The 20,004-nt window shown below is 49.6% G+C and overlaps 8 protein-coding genes across 8 annotated transcripts; 3 read left to right on the forward strand and 5 right to left on the reverse strand.

The window, feature by feature from the left end:
• Positions 1 to 391: 391 nt before the first annotated feature.
• CGCS363_v009956 (Beta-glucuronidase) lies at positions 392 to 1,699 on the reverse strand (the record flags this gene model as incomplete). Its single annotated transcript, XM_036641805.1, has 3 exons — positions 392 to 830; positions 884 to 1,484; positions 1,537 to 1,699. The coding sequence occupies 3 exons, from the start codon at positions 1,697 to 1,699 to the stop codon at positions 392 to 394; spliced, it is 1,203 nt and encodes a 400-aa protein (XP_036493774.1).
• Positions 1,700 to 2,853: 1,154 nt separating this feature from the next.
• On the forward strand, positions 2,854 to 3,724 carry rhgT-0 (Rhamnogalacturonan acetylesterase RhgT; the record flags this gene model as incomplete). Its single annotated transcript, XM_036641806.1, has 3 exons — positions 2,854 to 3,249; positions 3,312 to 3,492; positions 3,546 to 3,724. The coding sequence occupies 3 exons, from the start codon at positions 2,854 to 2,856 to the stop codon at positions 3,722 to 3,724; spliced, it is 756 nt and encodes a 251-aa protein (XP_036493773.1).
• A 716-nt stretch (positions 3,725 to 4,440) lies between these two features.
• On the reverse strand, positions 4,441 to 5,923 carry patB-0 (Carboxylesterase patB; the record flags this gene model as incomplete). Its single annotated transcript, XM_036641807.1, has 3 exons — positions 4,441 to 4,448; positions 4,500 to 5,628; positions 5,675 to 5,923. The coding sequence occupies 3 exons, from the start codon at positions 5,921 to 5,923 to the stop codon at positions 4,441 to 4,443; spliced, it is 1,386 nt and encodes a 461-aa protein (XP_036493791.1).
• A 554-nt stretch (positions 5,924 to 6,477) lies between these two features.
• CGCS363_v009959 (uncharacterized protein) lies at positions 6,478 to 7,824 on the forward strand (the record flags this gene model as incomplete). The annotated part of the gene is made up of 4 exons (XM_036641808.1): positions 6,478 to 6,615; positions 6,669 to 7,121; positions 7,177 to 7,344; positions 7,393 to 7,824. 4 exons carry the CDS (start codon positions 6,478 to 6,480, stop codon positions 7,822 to 7,824), a joined length of 1,191 nt encoding a protein of 396 aa, XP_036493200.1.
• A 426-nt stretch (positions 7,825 to 8,250) lies between these two features.
• On the reverse strand, positions 8,251 to 9,624 carry CGCS363_v009960 (uncharacterized protein; the record flags this gene model as incomplete). Its single annotated transcript, XM_036641809.1, has 1 exon — positions 8,251 to 9,624. One exon carries the CDS (start codon positions 9,622 to 9,624, stop codon positions 8,251 to 8,253), a length of 1,374 nt encoding a protein of 457 aa, XP_036492897.1.
• A 1,698-nt stretch (positions 9,625 to 11,322) lies between these two features.
• Positions 11,323 to 12,222, reverse strand: CGCS363_v009961 (uncharacterized protein; the record flags this gene model as incomplete). The annotated part of the gene is made up of 1 exon (XM_036641810.1): positions 11,323 to 12,222. One exon carries the CDS (start codon positions 12,220 to 12,222, stop codon positions 11,323 to 11,325), a length of 900 nt encoding a protein of 299 aa, XP_036492898.1.
• Positions 12,223 to 13,645: 1,423 nt separating this feature from the next.
• On the reverse strand, positions 13,646 to 13,957 carry CGCS363_v009962 (uncharacterized protein; the record flags this gene model as incomplete). The annotated part of the gene is made up of 1 exon (XM_036641811.1): positions 13,646 to 13,957. One exon carries the CDS (start codon positions 13,955 to 13,957, stop codon positions 13,646 to 13,648), a length of 312 nt encoding a protein of 103 aa, XP_036492896.1.
• A 3,021-nt stretch (positions 13,958 to 16,978) lies between these two features.
• CGCS363_v009963 (uncharacterized protein) lies at positions 16,979 to 17,809 on the forward strand (the record flags this gene model as incomplete). Its single annotated transcript, XM_036641812.1, has 1 exon — positions 16,979 to 17,809. One exon carries the CDS (start codon positions 16,979 to 16,981, stop codon positions 17,807 to 17,809), a length of 831 nt encoding a protein of 276 aa, XP_036493023.1.
• Positions 17,810 to 20,004: the final 2,195 nt, after the last annotated feature.

The following is a 20,004-nucleotide window of genomic DNA, read 5'->3' on the forward strand; positions in this document are numbered from 1 at the left end:
AAAAAAACCCGCAATGCGCACTCTATGCTCAAAACTCAAGAACCACGGCACTGCTGTCAGCGATAGAAAGGGTCGCTTTGCCATCGCTAACAGCAACCTCCTCGCCAACAGTGACGTTTGAGACACGCACAGCCTTGCCATTGTCAACGTCATAGTTGAAGGTGTATCCATCCCATGTGATCCCAGTAATCGAGTCAGCGCCCGGAGCGATGAGACGACGCACCGTAGCAGTCTTGCCATTGAAACTACTGTCGAGGTTGATGGAAAAGCTGTGGTTGCTACGCTTGGCTTTGTTGAGCTCAGTCTCGGTTGCATTACCGCTAGCTGTGAAGTTGTATTCGGCCATGTTCAGGACAGCCACCTTGGCAAGCTTTCCAGAGTGGTAAATGCCCTACGCAGATTCGGCCCCGTATCCAGTAGCTGGGAGATTCGCAACCTGAACCTTGTCCTCACCCAGACGACCCAGGATGGCTGCAGTTGCCAGGTTGCCGTAATAGGGTGCCTTTGTTCCAATGTCCTGTTTGGATGTCTGTACAGGCTGCCAAGCCGAATAGCGATAGTCTCTGCCCATATGGAAGTTCAGACGGGTGATGTTCTTGGCTGCGGCATGCAGACTGAAGTCCAAGGCCCACAAAGCAGCTCCAAAAGTGTTCGACACACCAGCTCTGCCAGCCCCATACAAACTGTTGGTCTCGCTTATCGAATACGGCTGTGTGTAGTTGACGAGTTTCTTCATCAGGCTTACATGCCGGTTAATGGAACCTTCCACAGAAGTATGGTTCATGAGCTTGGCCTGCTTGTTTACAGGTTCTCGTCCGTTTCCCATGTAGCTGGACCCATGTCAGCTGCTTGTTGGTTGCATTGATGCATGCGGAAATCGTACCTGTGAGCCCCAAGGAAATAGACTGAGCCATCCTCGTCAATGCCCGCCTCCATGATGTGTGGAATGTTCACGTGTCCTGATGACAAGCTGGAAGGTGATGGCGTAAGCCAGCGGAACTTGTCGTCATCGGCAAGGTCTGGGCACTTGTCCTCGAGAACCTTTTTTGCATCTCGAGTACCCTTCAGCCACGCCGCTGTGTAATCAGCGGGATACCAATTGTCAAACCCATACAAGTTTGGCTCATTACCATAGGACCAACCGAGCAGATTGTTGTTGGACAAGGCCCTACAGGCGGCGGCAACAGTGTCGAGCATGTTCTGGTAGTGTGTCTCGTTCTGGACTGAGCGCTTCATGTTGAGACTATAGATGAAGCGAGTGTCAGTAAAAGTGTTGAGAGACTCAAAGAACGTTGGTCCTATTGTGAGCCTAGCGGGAAGATCGCCACTCCCCTCGAGAACACGGGAAACCTGGAGGTCTGGATCATAGCCAACTCTATCCTGGCTTGATCCACCCACGCGGATGGTTGGGCGATCATCTCCACTGAATTTGCGAAACTGCTCCAACAAATTCTCCGAAAACGTGTTTGGGACTGATTTGTTACCTGCCAAATATGAGTCAGTGTCTTCTTGACGGGTCTTCGGTCGATAACTTACCAGCGTAGTCTGGTAGATATGACAACTCAATCGAGTAAGACACGAATGATGGCGACACCACTATCCCACTTCCTTGCGGAACGGTTGCCGGTGCGTTGAACCAAATTGCCCCAGAGGCTGAACTAATCAAGCCCAAGGCGACGATCGAAGCATAAGACAGCATTGTCAAGGTATTTGGAGTTGCAAGTTCAAGATGAGATACGAGTCGAATGTCGACAGGTTGCACAGAATGGAACGGATTCGGCCCTCCACGAGTTCAAACCAGACCTTTCATATTTCGGAGGCAGAGTGACAATTCAGAGCCCTTCAGAATTCGAGTATGTAACGTGCTAAACCAAATTTCTCAATCAAGCAATCTTTCCCGTTGTAGCTGGTGGAAGTTTGTGTGGTTTGATTTCTAATGGTGTCATTTGTCGATCGTGAGGATATGAATTGTGTAGCATCCGGCATGTCCTTCGGCCAGCGGGAAACTCCGAATTGTGCACAAGACGTTAGGAGACATTACCTACCGTCAAAGTACAAATGAGCCTCCGGCTTCATGCTTGCAGCACCAGAGAGTTGGGCAAAAGGAAACAAAAAGGACACGACGATAGACTGCCAAGGTCACAGACATTTCGAGATAGAATTTCACACATGAAAATTAAGTAGCATTTCTTTACCCAACAACAGCTCACAAATTGGTCTGTTGTATCCAAAGAATGGGGGTATACGTTGTGTTGGTGATGATCGCGATCGAATCACGTCGAAACGGAGCACTCCGTTAACGATGCTAGTACATAATACCCATGGTTGGATAGACCCGTCCAAAAACCCGGGCCCGCTACGATTCCTCCGTTTCCCCAAGCCTAAGCGCTTTTGTTTCGTACGTCTCTTCTGATGGAAACAAATACTCCTTCTGACGGTCCAAGGTATGCCGAGCTGTTGCCAGTGCATTGCCATATTGGGATAACTACTGCTAAATGTGCGTCCAACGTATGCATCCGCTTCTCCGGAGTATTCATGACACCAGCTTTTGGGGATGGTGCAGACATCATGGATGTCGTAGAAGATCTTATCATGACAATTCTCAGTCTTGCGTGGCCGGCATGTAATTGAGCAATCTCACATACCCGTTAAGGCAAATGCCGCGACAACTCAAGGCGCGATATTTAGCACGCCGTCAAGAGATTGAAACTAACAAACGTAACGATCCTTTGCAAAAGTATTTAATGCAAGGCCACGACACCTTACGTCGACAGTCTCGCTTCTCATCCATTATCTCATCACCATTTTCAAGCTTCATTCTGAAGGACCTACCGCGCAATAACCTTTACCGTCATGAAGCTCGCACTGGTTGCCTCCGTACTCCTGGCTGCTGCCAACTTTGGCATAGCCACCGTTCTCCCCGAGCGGGCTACCAAGCCACCCTATTTTATCCTGATTGGAGACTCGACTGTGACTGCCAACGCCGGTTGGGGAACTGGTTTCTTGGACTACTTGACTGGAGATGCCAAAGGGGAGAATCGTGCCAAGAGTGGCACTTCGACCTCTTCGTGGCAGAGCAACGGGCGATGGAAGGATCTACTCGAGACAATTGAGGAGGCCAAGGAAGAATACCGACCCATTGTTCCCATGCAGTTCGGTCATAACGATCAGAAGTACCTCAGCCTTGACGAGTATCGTGCATACATAGTGCAAATGGTTACCGATATTCAAGATGCTGGAGGCAAGGCGGTAAGAACATCTCGAAAGCATGCGCACAACCTATATACTAATGATGATAATGATGATGATAGATCGTTATCACGCCTCTCACCCGTCGCCTCTTCGTTGACGGCAAAGTCAGAGAGGACTTCGTCGAGTGGCGTGGCAAGGCCATCGCCGCGGCGAAGGACGCGGGCGCATATTATCTCGACCTCACCCTCGCAAGCACCAACTATGTCAACGCCATCGGACAGGAAAACGCGCAGTACTACAGTAAGTGAATTTCAGGTCCTTAGGTCGCCACGAACGATCACTAACTTTCCAAGACTACGGCGACGCGGGAACCGATCGGACCCATCTTAACTCTGCCGGCTCCAAGGTTTTCGGTCGCATGGTTTTGGATCTTTTGCTCCAGAAGAGATCTGACATGTCCGAGTACTTCACTTCCAACGACGCATTGAGCAAGCTAATCGCAGCCGGCGACTTTGCCACCGGCGACGAGTAGACCACTACACATGGGGTACCAGGTTTGGTTGATGGGCCATCGGCAAATTGGATACAACGGCGTCTTACTACGGTTTCGCTGTCCCTTTTGCAAGCTGTATCAGTTCCCAATCGGAATTAGGACTCATGAAAAGCTTGGTGAAAATGTGCTTTTGTGTATATAATTGTACCCTGCCAACCTAACACTCTCAATCTCATAACATTGTGGTGCGCTTCGTTGAACGATGACATGTTGTTTTTAAGTGCAACCACAAAAGACAAGTCACTGTGTATGACATTCTCAACGGAGTCCAAAAAGGGTTCTAGGGCAGATGCTCGACCACTGGGTGTTCCTCTCAAAGTAGATGTGACATCTTCGAAACGACCTTGTTTCCCGCCGCCTCTCGTAGCTTGGGAGTGATGCAAACAGCCAACGGCGCATTACACTTGGGTCCACACCTGATCATTTTCACGCTCAGAATAAAGGGTTGTAAGGGTAACTGAGTTCCTTGCATTCAAACCTAAACTCAAACCTGATGCTCTACAGAGGGATCTTCCCAGCCACTCTTCTCCAGAATTTGCAACGTTCCTGCAACTGGCTGCTATCTGAAGCCCTGAATCCGGAGTCTTCTACCACCCATTCCTGTTGAGCGAGTCTTTTAAGCACAGGTGGGCCTCTCAGCTCTCTAAGCCTATGCTGGTTTGGGTCGCCAGTTGAAAAGTACGACTTGAATGCCCCTATCTCACTTTTTATTATCCCAAGTGTAAGCTTTCTATCACAGTCGACGAGTACTTACCGACATATGTCTCGTACTTCAGGACATCATCATATTGCTTTCCTGTCACAGAGTTCCACCACCATCCATCTTGAGCATGCCCTGCTGGGGAGACAGCGTATTCTGTCAGCCACCCCTCATTTGTTGCAGACGCTGATATCCAAAGTGCAGGACAAGCGAGAACAGAGTCTCGATAAACCAGGCTTGCGCGATCAAAGTTATTCGAGTAGGATATGGTTTCGGTGCTTCCATCTTGCGGGTAATGTGTTCTGACTTGCTGTCTGTCTTTCGAAGATAGACCTGGCAAGAAGCCCTTGAGCCATTGATCGAAACTTGCATTACTCGAGTTAAACAAGGAAGAAGCATCGCCAGCCATCTTTCCAAGTCCCGTGGGAATAAACTTCTTCGCATCGTGAGTCGTGTACACAGTGAATGCCGTCTTTAAATGACTGAGAGGGCTATCGGTCCTTTGTGAAAGTGACTTGGGAAGGAAGGAATCATCTAGAACTGGACCCCAGTTGTACGTCGATGTGGTGTACAAATTTTGGTTTTGAACGGCGAAACTAGCGTTCTGAAGGGCGCGAGCAGAAACGTTCCTTAGACACCCAAGACTATTGGGTCCAATGCAGCCGGCGAGGCTAGCGAGTTCATCGTACATGCCTTGAGCTTGTGTGCTGTTCCATCGGTACACCTTGGGCCAGAATGGGCTCGAGGCTGCGGCTTTGTGAAATAGTGATGGGCGCTCCTGCTTCGCAATAATCTGCGCGATGACACTACCTCCACCTGCACTTTGACCCCAGATGGTCACGTTGCTCGGGTCTCCCCCAAAAGATCGGCCGTACCGTTGGACCCATCTCAAACAGGCTCTTTGGTCAAGTAGACCTACGTTGAAATCTGCGGTCAGGTCATTCTTCACTTGTACACCAGCGAGGAATCCAAAAGCATTAAGCCGGTAATGCGGATAGACAAACATCATGTCTGGGTCTGAGACGTTGAGAATAGGATAGGAGGTTGGCGGGGTTCCAAAGCTCCCACTTCCTCCAACAAAGCCTCCACCATGGAAAACGACAACGGTAGGGCGCAACGGTTGACCTTCCGCCCATGGCCGGCCAAAGAGGCCTAGACACAAGCAATCTTCGGACCCACCAGACTGATGACGTTAGATGGCTCATGTGTGCTGACTGGACGAGACATACCGTGCCCTGTGGACAAGCGCTGAACTTCTCCCTTGAATCATAGAGACCCTTTTGTTTGACCGGAGGTTGCGGGGCGCGAAACCGATTTTGTCCCGTTGGTGGTGCCGCGTATGGGATTTTCTGCCATGTCGTGTATTTGTACTGTTCATCAAAATGCCCGAGGAATGAGCCATAGTCGAGATGAACGACATTATCTTGAGCCCTGACAACCCCGCTGACGAGCAAGAGAACAGCGATAAGCTTATGCATTTCGTTACGATATCCTACGACATCACAATTTGACTCAAAATTGAAATGAAGAAAATCATGGGTAGGTACCTGCATTGGCTGAGTACATGTAAGGGGAGTTGGATGAACAGCTCCGCCGCTCTTCCTCCGCATCCCGAGAAGAGGCGTCGGGACCCCGCGTGGGGGCGCAGCGATGTGCAAACACATAGGCTCCGAGCCCGCCTCCGAACTACTCTACGCTTTTGCAATTACTCAATCGAGACTTCGAATGGATTTGGGTAGCCGGAGTAGCCCGTTCACCATTCGTTATTGGAGGAACATCTTCAAGCAGGCGATGGTGCGGGGCCACAACTGATCTACACCCGGCCGGCCGGTGGGATGGGCTGCTCAGCTTTCTACCGGACAGCTTAATCTCGGTACAGAGACTATTGACCCGAGGTATGCACTTCCCACGATTACCCGAGTATCCCTCTGTCCATTTTTCTGATTTCAGCCATCAACTACCTACTTCTGTAAAGCAAAAAGCTGTCTTTTCTTCGCTACATGCTCAAGTTGGCTCGAATATAGTCATGAAAATGAAACCGGAATTCTACCTCCTTTTTCTTGTGCTGGGCTCCAGCCAGGCAACAACGCTTCACTTTCCTTCCCAACGAGAAGATGACCTGGCGACTACCGAAGAACTTGAGATTGTTCCAGGGGCAACATGGACTGACGTGAGTGAAAAATTCATGGCGGAATGATCCGGTCTAGGCTCACGTTTCCTTAGATCAACACTGGGAAGCATATTCAAGCTCACGGTGCAGGTATTAACAAGGTTGGAAGAACATACTATATGCTCGGCGAGGACAAGGACTCCACAGCGTATTTTCAGAGTGTGTCATGCTATTCATCCCAAAACCTTGTCGAGTGGAGGTACGAGGGTGCAGCTCTCTCTCGAAACGACTCGATTCCGGACCTGAAGACAAAACGTATCGTGGAACGCCCTAAGGTCCTTTACAACAGAAAGACTAGGAAGTATGTCATGTACGCCCACATCGACAATGGCGAGGCTACAGATGATCTAGCAGTACGGAAGGATGCTAGGGTGGGCGTTGCTACAGCTGACCAAATTTGTGGCCCCTACGAGTACAAGGGGGGATTTCGTCCTCTTGGTCAACAGAGCCGTGATATTGGGATGTATCAAGATGACGATGGATCCGGATACCTGCTTACTGAAGACGTGAGTAGTATTGGAAACAATTGATTATGACAGAATGTCTGACGGGTAGCCGCAGCGACCGAACGGATTGCGTATTGTGAAGCTTTCATCTGATTATCTGAACGTCACTGAGAACATTCACCTTTGGGAAGGCGACAATGTGGAGTCTCCTGCTCTCATCCATCATAATGGGTACTACTTTATGTTCGGGAGTACTCTGTCCGGTTGGAAGGCAAATGACAACGTAGGTGTTTCACTGCTTTTTCCGAAGCCTAGCTCACAACAGCCGCAGCTTTACAGTTACTCCAAGTCTCTAAGTGGGCCATGGTCGGCGTGGGAGCCGTTTGCCCCTGTGGGATCAGGGACCTTTTCGAGCCAAACCACTTTCGTCCTTCCTCTGGGAAAGGATCAGTTCATTTACATGGGCGACCGGTGGCAGAGCAACAATTTGCTGCGCAGTACATACATCTGGCTACCCCTCGAGATCAAAGAGACCAATGTCTCCCTGAAGTGGAGAGATAGTTGGATACTTGATGCCAAAACAGAAAGTTGGAGAGAAGCCCCAGAGTACAGAGAATATGAGGCCGAAACGGCTCAGCTTGACGACGGTGCCTTAGACAGAAGCTGCATTGGATGTAGTAACGGGAAGTCGGTGACTAACCTGGGAAGCGTTGAGTTTTCGGGGTTGGACGCACGATCAGCCAAGAAAGTGACGATTGTGTAGACGCATGCTGTTGGTGGAGCTCAGCAGCGGTATGCGGCGGTCACATGTAATGGCAATGAGCAAATCATTGCTTTCCTGCCTACAGCGAGTAACGGTACCGATACTGCGGGTAACAGTACCTTGCATTGCAATTTGTTACCTGGGAAGAACAATGTTTCAATCTCAAGGGTAGATGGGATGGATGCGCCGGATCTTGACAAGGTTCGTGTACCTCGCTATTGAGCGAAGAAAGCTATTTCATAGCTCACCAGCGGAAGACACGATTGAGGGTTGATGCAATGGATTTAAATCAGGTAAGGAACGTCTATTTTGGTCGCGACAAATTCTATAATAAATTACAAAGGTAAACCATTAAACAATAATCGCCGATGTGTCTTGTCATGCTCGACGGGAGATAAGAATAAGGTATTGAAAGAGAGAAAGCTCTTAAGCAGAGCAGAAACTCCAGCTGCTCTCAACACTCCAGCTGATGCTTCCAGACACACCAGGGCTGTAAGAGGCAGCAGAGGGGCTGTACTGCTGGGAAAAGAGACTGCAGTAGGTACCCTTGGCAACACCGTTCTGCTTGATCATGAAGGCGTTGAAGAAGTTGCACTTCAGGGGGCTGTAGCCCAACCAGCTGGCCCAAGAGGACAGACCAAGAGACTTGTAGTTGACAGTGTTCTGAGAAGCAGCGTAAGCGGCGCAAACGCTGACATCGAAGGGACCAGGAAAGAACTTCTGGCCAATGCAGGTGGAAGGGTGGCTGTGAGTAACACCACCGCAGCTCTGGGGGTTGGTCCAGCCGGAAGGAGTAGTAGGAGTGGTGTTGTTGGTCTTCTGGTAGCCGTTGGAGCCGGCGATGACGACCTGGAAGCTGTCACGGGTCTGACCAGTGTTGGTGGCGGCAGCGCTGTCAACGCCAGATCCCCAGAGAGTGCACTTGTAGTTGGTGATGGACGAAGGGTTCTGGCAAGAGCACTTGTCGGGGTTGATAGAGGGGTCACGCTCAATGTAGATGTTGATACCAGTGCAAAGGTCGGTCTTGTCGCAGTAAGCAGCGCACTGAGCAACGTCGTAGGAGGTGAGAGTGTACAGGCCGAGGTAGCTGTTGGCGTTGACAGAGGCACCGAGGTCCTTGAAGGTCTGAGCGTATCCGGTAGGAGTAGGAGCGTTCGAGGCCATGGAGTGGAAAGGAGCGTAGGCCTGGAAGGCGCTGGCAGTGTCAGGCTGGACCTGAGGACCGCTGCCGGCAGGCTGAGGGGCGCAAGGGTCCTCAGGGTTAATGAATCCGCAGTAGGTGCCGACTTCGAAGGGCGCAGCACAGCCAGTCGCGGTAGTAAACGCGAAGGTGTTGGTCCAGCTGATGGGGGTGCAGCTGGAAGGGACGGTGATGGTCGAAGCGGCCGATGTAATCACGGGAGTGGCCGAAGTGGTGGTGACAACAGCCTTGGCGGTGGTGGAGGTGGTGCAAGACGTGGAAGTGGCAGCCTTGGCAGAAGTGGTGGTGGCAGGGGCTCCCCAGCAGAACCAGAGGAAGCAGTAAGTACGCTTCTCGAGACTGCGAGCCTCAAGAGCCTCAAGGTTGCGGGCAACGACAGAGGCGGTGGCACTGGCAGAAGCAACACCAGTAACAGCAACGGCAGCAGACGAAGAGGCAGCGACAGCGTTGTAGACGCCGGTTTGACCGGTGGCAGTGGCGGGAGGGCCAACAAGTGTGGGAGTGGCAGCAGCCACGATGGCATCGAAGTCGATGGGTTGGACAGTGGGCGAAGCAGAGCTAAGACCCGCGAGGGCAACGAGAGCGAGAGGGTAGAGCATTTTGAAAAATGTTACTAAAGACCTGTGGGAGGCTCGTAATACCAAAGAGTGTTGGTAAAGAGAGTGTGATTAAAAGACTGAAATGCCCGAGGCGGGAAATGATTGAAGCTGATGGGATGGAGAGGAAAGAAACTCATGATCTTCGGGATCGATGCGGTCCTTATAAGCAAATGTTTATGCTTGATCTTCCACCGATATCACGTACATCAAGTGGAGTTGAGTTGACGGGTGCCCTTTGTCGCGTCTCTCGGCACAACAAAGCCGAGTACGGCATCGTATTACTCTGAGCGCTCCCAATTACGTGGGCCGTCAACCCGTAGCTCAGGTTGCCAGTCAAAGCGTTTGGTGAACGGTGAGTCCGAATTTTCATCCTCTCCACCCGTTAGTGATGCGAAGTGTCAAAGGAAAGGACACTCGACTGACATTACTGCGCTATCAGGAACTCTTGCGCTCGCTGTGCTGACGCTGCGGGTAGCGGCATTTCAGGTGGCGCCATAATATTACTCCATATAGAACAATGCATAGTGCGCCCATTCCGTATTTGGATTTCGAAAAGCTGCCTTTGTTGGTCGGGACCTGGAATCATCGAGCTAGCTAACGTAGCGGGGGATCTAGTCTCTCAGCTGCTGGCTTTGTCTCAGTTGGTCTTAATGACGCTAGTGCAGGTGATGAGGGGTCGTTCCGGTGACGGCCACGCGTCAACGGTGATTTGTGTGTTGACGGCAATGGCGCCCAACAACAGCGAGTCGGATAGCACGATTCTGCCGCCATTGTACGAGTCGGCCGCATCGAGGTGGATGAAACTCTGCGGGAAAGGGGCTTCGAAGGCGTCGGCGGGCTCTGGGCATCGCGGATCCTTCGGGCCGCCTTTGTGTGGGCGACCCCGATCCCGGGTCCTTTCCTAGCCAGGAACCACTCATCGAAATATGGAATAGCGGCGGAAATTTCGGTTTTAGCGTCGGCCCCTTGAAAGAAAACATATTTGTTTCAAGATGAAGATGAGGTAATTGAGTGGGTTTGACTCGGGGAAACAAGCTTGAAAAGTGGAAGGTGGGAAACGATGGATGTGGGCAATCGTGGATGGCGAAAATCACAGGCCCACAGAAAGTTGAAAGAGAAAATGACATCACGTTCGAAGCCATGAGATGCAACTCAAGTTTGGAGGAGTCATTGCTCGCTGTTATCACGGCGAAGCTGCGAGCTATGCCAAGTTGCCAAGAAGGCTGAAAGCATTTTGGCCAAGACACGTTAAGCCCGAGGTCTGTCTGATAAGTCTCTGTCAACTGACAGCAGACACCTCTTGGCAGATATGAGACTAAGTAGTTTACTGCATCAACATTTGACGACGAGGTTGACAAGTGTTCACATAAACCGCCAGTCAATATCGTCAAAACCTCGAATAGTCTCGGGGTACGACGGAACCTGGTATGATGATAATTCGCTTGATAACAAAAGATCATCCTACGTATCTCCATTTCAACCCCTCAATTACGGTAGACATACAGGTGCATTGAAATTCATGGCCGTTCAAGTTAAGGGCGTCAAATCTTCTCATCGAGAATGTCAATTAATTGGCCAATTTGCTTCTGGATCTAGGAACGCCGTTGTTTTGATGACTCATAGCTCTAAGGAAGATGGAAAACTCAGGCTTCAGTAATATCTTGATCGAACTGAACCGTTGGGTCTCTGCTGCACCATCTACAATATCATGTTGAAAAATGCTCGTTCGGTGTCACGACCGATCTCACGGCCAAAACCAACAGCACGGCCCCAAAGAGTGATTCGAAGTTCCCACGCTCTGATTGCTGAGATAATTGCCATTACAGGCCACTTGTCTCCATGATCATTGTTGTCGGTCAGCTCAAGTTTGAAAGGAGACTTCCAAGGCTTGAGAGGGATCGTCATTCGCATCGTACACAGGGGATCTTCGATATACTTCCCTTGCATGACTCGAAGAGAAAAGCCCTTGTTGATCTCGCCCCATTCTTCTTCCGGCAACCGCGTCCAAACACAGCAGCTGCTTCTCATTTCGCCATTTTCCAGAAGCGGAATCATCAAAGTATAACTTTGGGTTTTGGGGATAGCGCGTTTCCGCGACGCCCACATAGGTTCTGTGTCTCCAGGCGCATAGCTCGTGTCGCTCGGAACGCTACTTCCACCCAAAGGCTCCGTCGACGGGAGTGTGAGGACGCCCTCCCCATCATCCTTTCCCCATTCAGGTATCTCGGATATCATAGCCAGGGCAGGGTCGCTGCTGTTGGGACCATTGTGAAGAATCCATCTGGGGCGACCGTCATACTTGCTGCCTGATTCAAGCTTGTAACCTGAGACTGCAAACATCTTGTGGTTTGTTTTGTCACCAAGGTGAGCAACACCGACTTGCGTCAGAAGATTGAAGTCCATGCCAGGGTAAAACTTGAGCTTGGAGGGAAACGGGCGGTAGGGAGCGAATGTGTCGCAGATAGGGACCGGGGGAAGTCGGGCCGGAAGAAGCAAGTTGTGCCACTCGGGGTCGTCAAGTCTTCTGAGGCGTTTGCGAGCGTCATCCAGCTTGGAACGGCCTTCGGCGTTCATTTCAGAGAGTTTCTTATCATCCATTTCGAGTATGGCGGCCTGATGCGGATAGCTTGTGCGATGCAAGATGTGTAGTAACTTTGGCTGGTTGGAATGGTTCTATGATTTTTAATATGTAGGTCTGCAACACTGATAGAGAGACTCGAGTCTCCCTCTTTTATACAAAGTCAACTTCATCAATCTACCGTGCAATATTCTTATCAAGTCAAACATGTAGTTCTCTAGCATTGTTACCATGAGAAAAAATAACATTGACACAAAGGGTAATCGTCATCAGTACTACTGACCTACGGCGAATAAATGTCACGAGCCACCTGTGCAGGCGGAAGTCAAGAGGCAGTGTATTCCTTGTTGTCTATGTTTTTCTTTCGGTCATGGATGGTTCTTTGCTATGGACGCCCAATGTCATGGTTACGTTCCACAACTGAACAAACATGAAGATCTGCGTGGCAAAGAATTTCATGCATTGAGCATTGAATTCAGCTGCCGACTGTTCTACCGCTGAAATGAATCTCTCTAGGTTTATTTGCGCACCGTGTTTGGAGCTAAGCGCCCAAAATAGAGGGATGCCTGAGTTCAAAGTAAGCTATGAGCATTCAATGCGCGGTGAATGTCCCGGGCCCAGCGGCAACCCTTTGTTAGAACCGAATTGGCAGTCAACCCTGCAGAAGCAATGGCCTTGGGCCTAACACTCCACCAACTGACAGAACAAAAAGTTTTTGCCGGATCCGGCTGATGCGGAAGATGTTGTCGTCTAGTCTATAGTATGTCAGCCCCCTGCTCCGAAGACCGAAATGCATCGGTATTTACCCAAGGAGTTGGTGCACTGGCGAATGGCGGCTATCAACTGAACTGAAGGGCGCAATTCCAACTTTGGTCTTCACGAAGAGCCCATTGACGCGACTGCTCCTAGTTAGGTCTTTCTGCGTGGACTGGTTACGTCATTATGGTGCTGGTTCGTTTGAAAGACAGATAGCTAATCAGATACAGGCACAGTTATGTTGCGATTGCGCTTCCCTTCGGATAAGGTGTGAGCCCAAGAATCTGTCACCGACCAGGGTTTCTGACATGAGATATGCACCAGGATTACAAAGCTGCACCTCTCTAGCCTAGTTGGGTACGAGGGCGCGACAGATGACGCAAAACTAGTGCATCCATGTACATAAGGTAGGGTCTTCAGAAGATTTCTTGCAGTTGCAGCGGTTAGTGATGAATGAAGTGCATTAAAATGTCGTCCACGAGAGCCAAGAGCAATAAGCGATTGAAAGTTTTAAATTCTAGATTATCAGCGCCTTTTGTGGTAATGTGAGGCCGCGCTCTTCATCGAATCTCTGCCCCTGCATGATGTGCGTTTATCTTCAATTTTGGTACAATCGTACGGTATAATATTGGCCCTCCTAAGGCCGGAGTCCTCTAGTGACATTCAATGGTATGAAGCGAGTTTAACCTATGGCAGTAATGTTAGTTTATGTCTCTGCTGTTGATGTGTTGAGCTTATGAACGACTCACAGTTGGGGCTGGGCTTGCAGCACTTCATCGTCTCCATTCCGACGACACCGGGCTCGGATCGCTGTCTTTCACCAGTGATCTCACACGTAGTTTGACAAGGGAGATCTTCCGGGAGATCGCAGACCCAGCCATCAGTGAGTCCGCGAGAGATGGGGCCGACGTCTGACTTGCAGACTTCGGGAGCGAATCTGCAGCCGGCCATAACGCCGAGGGCCATAGAAGCGGCAACAAATGCTTGCGTGAATCTCATGATGTCTGACTAGGGATGGTAAAGTTGGATATGAAATATGGAAAGTAGATGGAAGGACGTAGTTGGAGTTGTCTAATAGTTGTAGTACTCCCTCGGCGAGTCTCTGGTATTTATAACGAGATGGTCAACTGTGACTTCAGTGGACTTCGGGCTACTCCGTGGTTCTCCGCATAGGTTCTTGTCTCCAGGAGTCTGGTCGATTAGTTAGTTGCGGGACTTCGCCTTGCGCTGCAGATCATCATTCCCATTAACTCCCAAATTAACTCCTGTTGGACCATCGAGTCATTTGCGGTGGGCAACCGAGTCATTTCAAGTCATTGAGCTCAGTACATGATCAACAACGGATTTAGTAACTACGTTGTCGGAAACCTTATTGGGCGGAGCAAGGCTCCCAGTTCGTCTCATAGTTCGTCTCAAACCCGCGTCTGATAAATGAACAAGGCTATGTAACAAGCCATTCCTGCTTCAGATGTCTCTTTTCGCTATCGGTCTCCGTGCCGCCGAACGTCAAGGGGCTATGTTATCCCATCGGCTTTACAATTGCGGACCTCGGCCCGCCGACATAGAGTAAGACCCATCAAACACTTTCGCATTCATTTGCGATCACTCTTCTAGGAATCCGAAGCACCTGATCGTATTGTGGGTAGATCTTTCCGGTGTCCCAGCCGGCGGGAGACGTCATGCGGTTATTTCCCCACACCCGAACCTTATTTTCCTTCGGATGCCGTTGTCCGTTATCTCCCCGTCCCATCCAATGTCATATGGAATAGAAAAGAGGCATCATCTCGCGGACTACTTTCGGGCCAATCAAACCACCAGAAGCAAGATCCTCCCAGCGCGTCTACCTGCACTGCCGAATTCATACAGAGACATGTCTTCCAGTTTACGTACTGTGGCAGGTTCGGCGGTAATTCCATCGCTTGACATGGATACAGGTTTTTCTACCTAGCATGGAATACATGCCCAGACTGAGTCTTCACACAAGTAGAGCATGATCAAACAAGAAGAGCCATTGGCGATTATCTAGCCTGAATTCACGTTGCGATGAGAACGTTCGGAAGACAATTATTGGGATGCGTCAACAATGCGTTCTAGGTTATTGTAAATCTTCTCACCTCGATGGGATCCGTCGTCTTCGGGACGAGTTTAGTGATATATTCTTAGTCGTTTTCGAATCCATCGTGAAGCTAGGCATCACTGAAGCTAGCGTGTCACAGTAATGAGCAAATTGTGCTGGTGTAGTAGGGACAGAAGAGCTGAACTTTACTGTTGTTATCTATCAATTTTCAGGACGCTGGCAGCAACATGTAGCCTTTCCTGGATTAGTCCATATAGTGACGAATTCTCACTTTTCCTCATGTCTGAAGAGGAGGACGAAAACCATACTCGACATCAAACCGTCCCGAGCTATTCGAATTTCTTTTATGTGTCATTTTGTACAGTGTCTTCACCTTGCCTCTGACACAGCTTGGCCTGTTGAAATTGATGACACTCAGTCTTGTTTTTCAAGATTCAATTGCCTTAAAAATGGCTTGCTTCAATGGTAAGGTGGACGAATAGGGCCGACACATCATCCGTGAAACTCGCTTTCACAATATTGAAGGGACTCAAAACCATGACTGTCCAGGGCGGGTGCTTAATCAGCAGAGTTGTTTGAGTTGAAATGCTTTAGAATGCTCGTCGTTCAAGTTGCATGATGTCGCGGTCTCTCTCTCCGGAAAGTCTAGCCAGTCAAACAGAACAAAGCTGCAAAGATTCCCCGTTATTACGCCTGGTTCTAGGATTCCGTCCTGCATGTCATCATTTGCTTGCGTATCAATCTTCGGTATCAGCATTTAATCATGTAATCGCTGGAGCCCCATGTTCATGGCCCCAGCATGTGTCTGCACGTCTGAAATCTAGAAGAGACCTTGTAATAGGAACAGATTTACATTGGCTTGTTCGGACTTGGAAGCATCGTGTCGCAAAATACGGTAGTGCTTACTGCCAAGCTGGGAGACATTGCTTGTTCCTGAGAGTCCTGTCCAATAAAAGTCGACGTGGGTGATTCAGCCGGCAGCGCATAGCCCCTGAATCAGCCCCTCATTATCAATTTGTTGCCAATGGCTGCCATCACGCTAGACAAGCCTAACGCCGTTTTAAATTTAGGCTGCTGCCTGTGCTCCCTTCCCGTGTCCGCTGTAATCCTCTGTACACTCCGTTGCGTTGACAGCGTCCGCCCCCCTTTTTTTTCCCCGCTTATGCAAAAACATGAAAAAAAGCCAATTTTACGCTGTGACGCGCATTTCTCTGCATCGCACGCAAAACGCGTCAAAGTCATCACCAACACCTCAATTGCCGTCAATCACTATAGTCCCAGTAGTATTCAAACGTATAACTACACGATAGAGACATAAGGTGTGTATTTCATGCTTCCGTAGCAGTCAATCTACCCATCGAGGCATTGCCAACCCAGCTAGTCACCTCATCCCCATACCATTCGACCAACAAAAGGTCTATTTTCGTCATGAGAGATCAAGATGACATTTGCTGAGGAACAGAAGAAGAGACCTGCTGTATGACTTTATATATCTACTCAGCATACGGTTTGTATGGCTCTGAGTAATATATAAGCATACCAAGGGGCTTGATACGGTTCTTCAGAGCAAATGCTTTGGCAGTCAACAGGATTAATGACTCTCCTGATAGCTCAGCTTGTTCACGATATTGAGCAAGAGTCTACTGCTGTATAGATTGTGCCCTGTTACTTACAGTTTGCCGCTGGTCAGTACATGTCCGTGGTTTATTATATCAGATACATCGAGAAAGACGCCGGGCGACGACGACGATACAATGGCGCCCAGAATATCGAATCTACAGCTATCGACGATCGCGATGATACTGCCATTCGAAGACCAAAAGACCCACGAGCTGGCAAGTATCGTTGGCTGTACCGAACGAACGATTCGACGACATAGATCACGACGTAATATCACTGGCGAAGTGCAGAGATATAAGAGGTGCCGCCAGAGTCGACAAAAGATGGAAATATGGCATCGTACAGAGCTTCTTGAACTACTGCAGTACCGCAGCGATCTATCTCTTGAAGAGATGCAAGATTTCCTATTTGAAGCCTTCGAGATCCAGATCAGTCGTTCTGCAATCAGTCGACAGTTAAACTCAGCTGGCTGGACGAACAAGAAGTCCAAGATTATTGCTGCTCAGCGAAGTGACGAACTACGATACGAGTACTTGTACCGTATACGACGATATCGCCCCGACCAGCTGGTATTCGTCGACGAATCCGGCGTCAATAAGGATACTGGGATACGGAGGACTGGATGGGCGCCGAAAGGGCTTGCTGCGTTTCGAACTGCAGAGATTGATCGGTTTCAGAACTCTCGCGTACAGATCCTGCCAGCCCTCACGTTGAGCGGTATCCTACACTTGACTACGTATTATGGTACGACTGACGGCGATGGGTTCTTTCGTTGGCTACAGGAGTGCCTTATCCCGAAATGTGGGCGTTTTCCAGAGCCAAACTCTGTCATCGTTATGGATAACCTCTCCTGCCATCGTATACCTGAAATCGAGGGTTTATGCCGGGTATCAGGTGTCCATCTCGAGTTTCTGCCTCCGTATTCACCAGACTTCAACCCCATCGAAGAGTACTTCGGCGATCTAAAGCGATACATCAGGAAGACGTATTCGAAGTGGAACAACGATGAGAATGACACTCGGGATTTCATGGAATATCTACGTGACTGCGCTATGGAGATTGGGTATCGTCTACCCCAGATCGAGGGCCATTTCCGCCATTCGTTCGTCAACTTTGATGGGACAGAGCATATATTTGACGATATCGAACTATAAAAGGGAGGATTTGCTGCCAATATTGAACATCAGCAAGCAATCCAAATTTTCATCGTGCGTTCGCGCGCAATAGATCTTAATCGTGTCGTCATATGATGGTCAATCATCAAATCCATGATTGTAGCCAACAAGATTGCCAAAAGGTTAGCCACAAGCGCACCAGAACACAAAAAATATACCGTCGTCCATTGTTTTCGTCGGTAGCTACGTATACATATCAATTTTGCCTGTATAACGGCTGAAACGCGTTGTTGATGCTTGTGACGATGATTTGTGATGATGACACGTCATCACGATCAGAGACTTCAACCATAGTCAGAGACTTCAACTGCCCCTAACCAGTATCGGGATGGACCGAAGTGTATTGTTTGCAGATCCAAAATAACAGTAATTCTATTGCTTTTATACGTATAGAGCGGCAGTGTTGAATCTACGGCTATGGGTAGACTTTTCCGTGGTTGAACACGTCATGCAAAAAAATCGCGCATACAGTCAAACTTCACACCACTCTTGCTGTATCACTCTTCTTCGTTATCCTCCTCCGAGTAATACGTCTCTGTTGACGACGTATCACTCGAGATTTCAATCTGATTGTCCTCATCGCCTTGCTCGATTTCGTCTTGTTCGATCTGTAACTGCGTGGGCAGCATCTGCGACGCTGACAGCAGTGGTGACGAAACGAAACCAAAGAGTTCCGAAACGCCTACAAAGTTAGCCATATTCGACAGTAAACAGCTCTATATACACTCACCACGTCGACCAACTTCAACTGGCGTACCACGGATCTCTTGCTCGATGGATTGACGTGGCACTAGGGCGTCGATATGTCGGGATGACCCCAACTCGCCTGAAACTAGCGCCGCAGAGTTTTCAACTGGCGCCGCCGCCGTCCCTCCTGGCAATCCAGCGTATATTCTTGTATAAACATCTCCTTCTGACTCTCGATGGTTTGAATGAAGTTCAGAGTGAGATACCACGTCGGAGAGGGCGTCAGACTGCCCTCCGTAGTAGGCGCTGTTGTCTATGAAGGATTTGATCGAGTTCCTGACATCTTCGGTAAGATCTTGAGTAAAACCCTGTTCAGTAAACCAAATATCTGGTAACTTGCGAATTGCCCGCAAGCTACTGTCTACTGATCGCAGTTTCTGTAGCTTCTTTCTGAACCCTTCGTCGACGTTATATCGCTTGCCGCGGACGGATATAAACCACTTGATGAAGCTGGCCACTTGATCTAGAGCTTTTCGAGGCGAATCCGGTACCACTGGCGAGGACGAACGAATCGGGAGTGCGATACTTGGTTGACGAGTGCTTGGAAGGTTCAATGGCGGAAGAGTTGGCAACGAATACTGTGAGATGTTCGCATATGGCCAATATGCCGGCGGCGGCGGCGCCGGCGGCGGCAGCTGTACGTATGGGTTAGGATATTGAAGATGACGATCTGGCGCCCCCGCGTTGCCGTATATATTGACGATGGCGTTGCTGTTGGCGTTGGTTAGGCCAGATCTTGACCCTGATGATGGAAGTGCGGCATTTTCAGCCTTCTCTTCCGTCATCACTGTCGTCTCCTGGTTATCATCAACCTCCACGATATTCTTACTTCTCTTGCCCTGGCGTTTCTGATCCTCTATAAACTGGTCGTGAAGAATCTCACCAAGCAGTTCTTTAGGTGGTTCCATATTGTCAACGCCAGCCTGTCCAGTCATAATAGCCTTCGCCCACTTCTCTATATGGTGAGATTTGATCTTGTAGTGCTTCTGGCCTAGTATATAGCACCAGTTGAACTTCTCGTCGCCCGAACTATTCTTACATCTCTGGTACTCTGGGCAGATGTGCGTACGGAGAAGTTGTCTGTGCATACCCTCCTTCCGACGCTCGACGTTTGCAGGATCGTTAGCCTCACGATCGATCGCCTCTTGCATGCCGGCTGAAACGCCTGCTCGGCCACCTTTTCGAGGCGTTCGTACGCCAGTCACTATACCACCAGAGATTGGTACGGCGCTGTATTGCCACTTGACGGTGAGGTGGACTTCACCCCTCTCTTCAGCTTGTTCAAGAGAGGGGACAATATCAACCCATGGAATACTTGGCCAAGTGACCCCTCCAGTAGACGGATAGACCCGAGTGAAGATTGGTGTTGGTTTAGATGCGTTGGTGGGCTTCCTCCAAGCAACGACAACAGCGATATTGGCCTTCTT

Source organism: Colletotrichum siamense (assembly GCF_013390195.1).
Source record: "Colletotrichum siamense strain Cg363 chromosome Unknown KSG_Cg363_contig06, whole genome shotgun sequence".
Taxonomy (NCBI): domain Eukaryota; kingdom Fungi; phylum Ascomycota; class Sordariomycetes; order Glomerellales; family Glomerellaceae; genus Colletotrichum; species Colletotrichum siamense.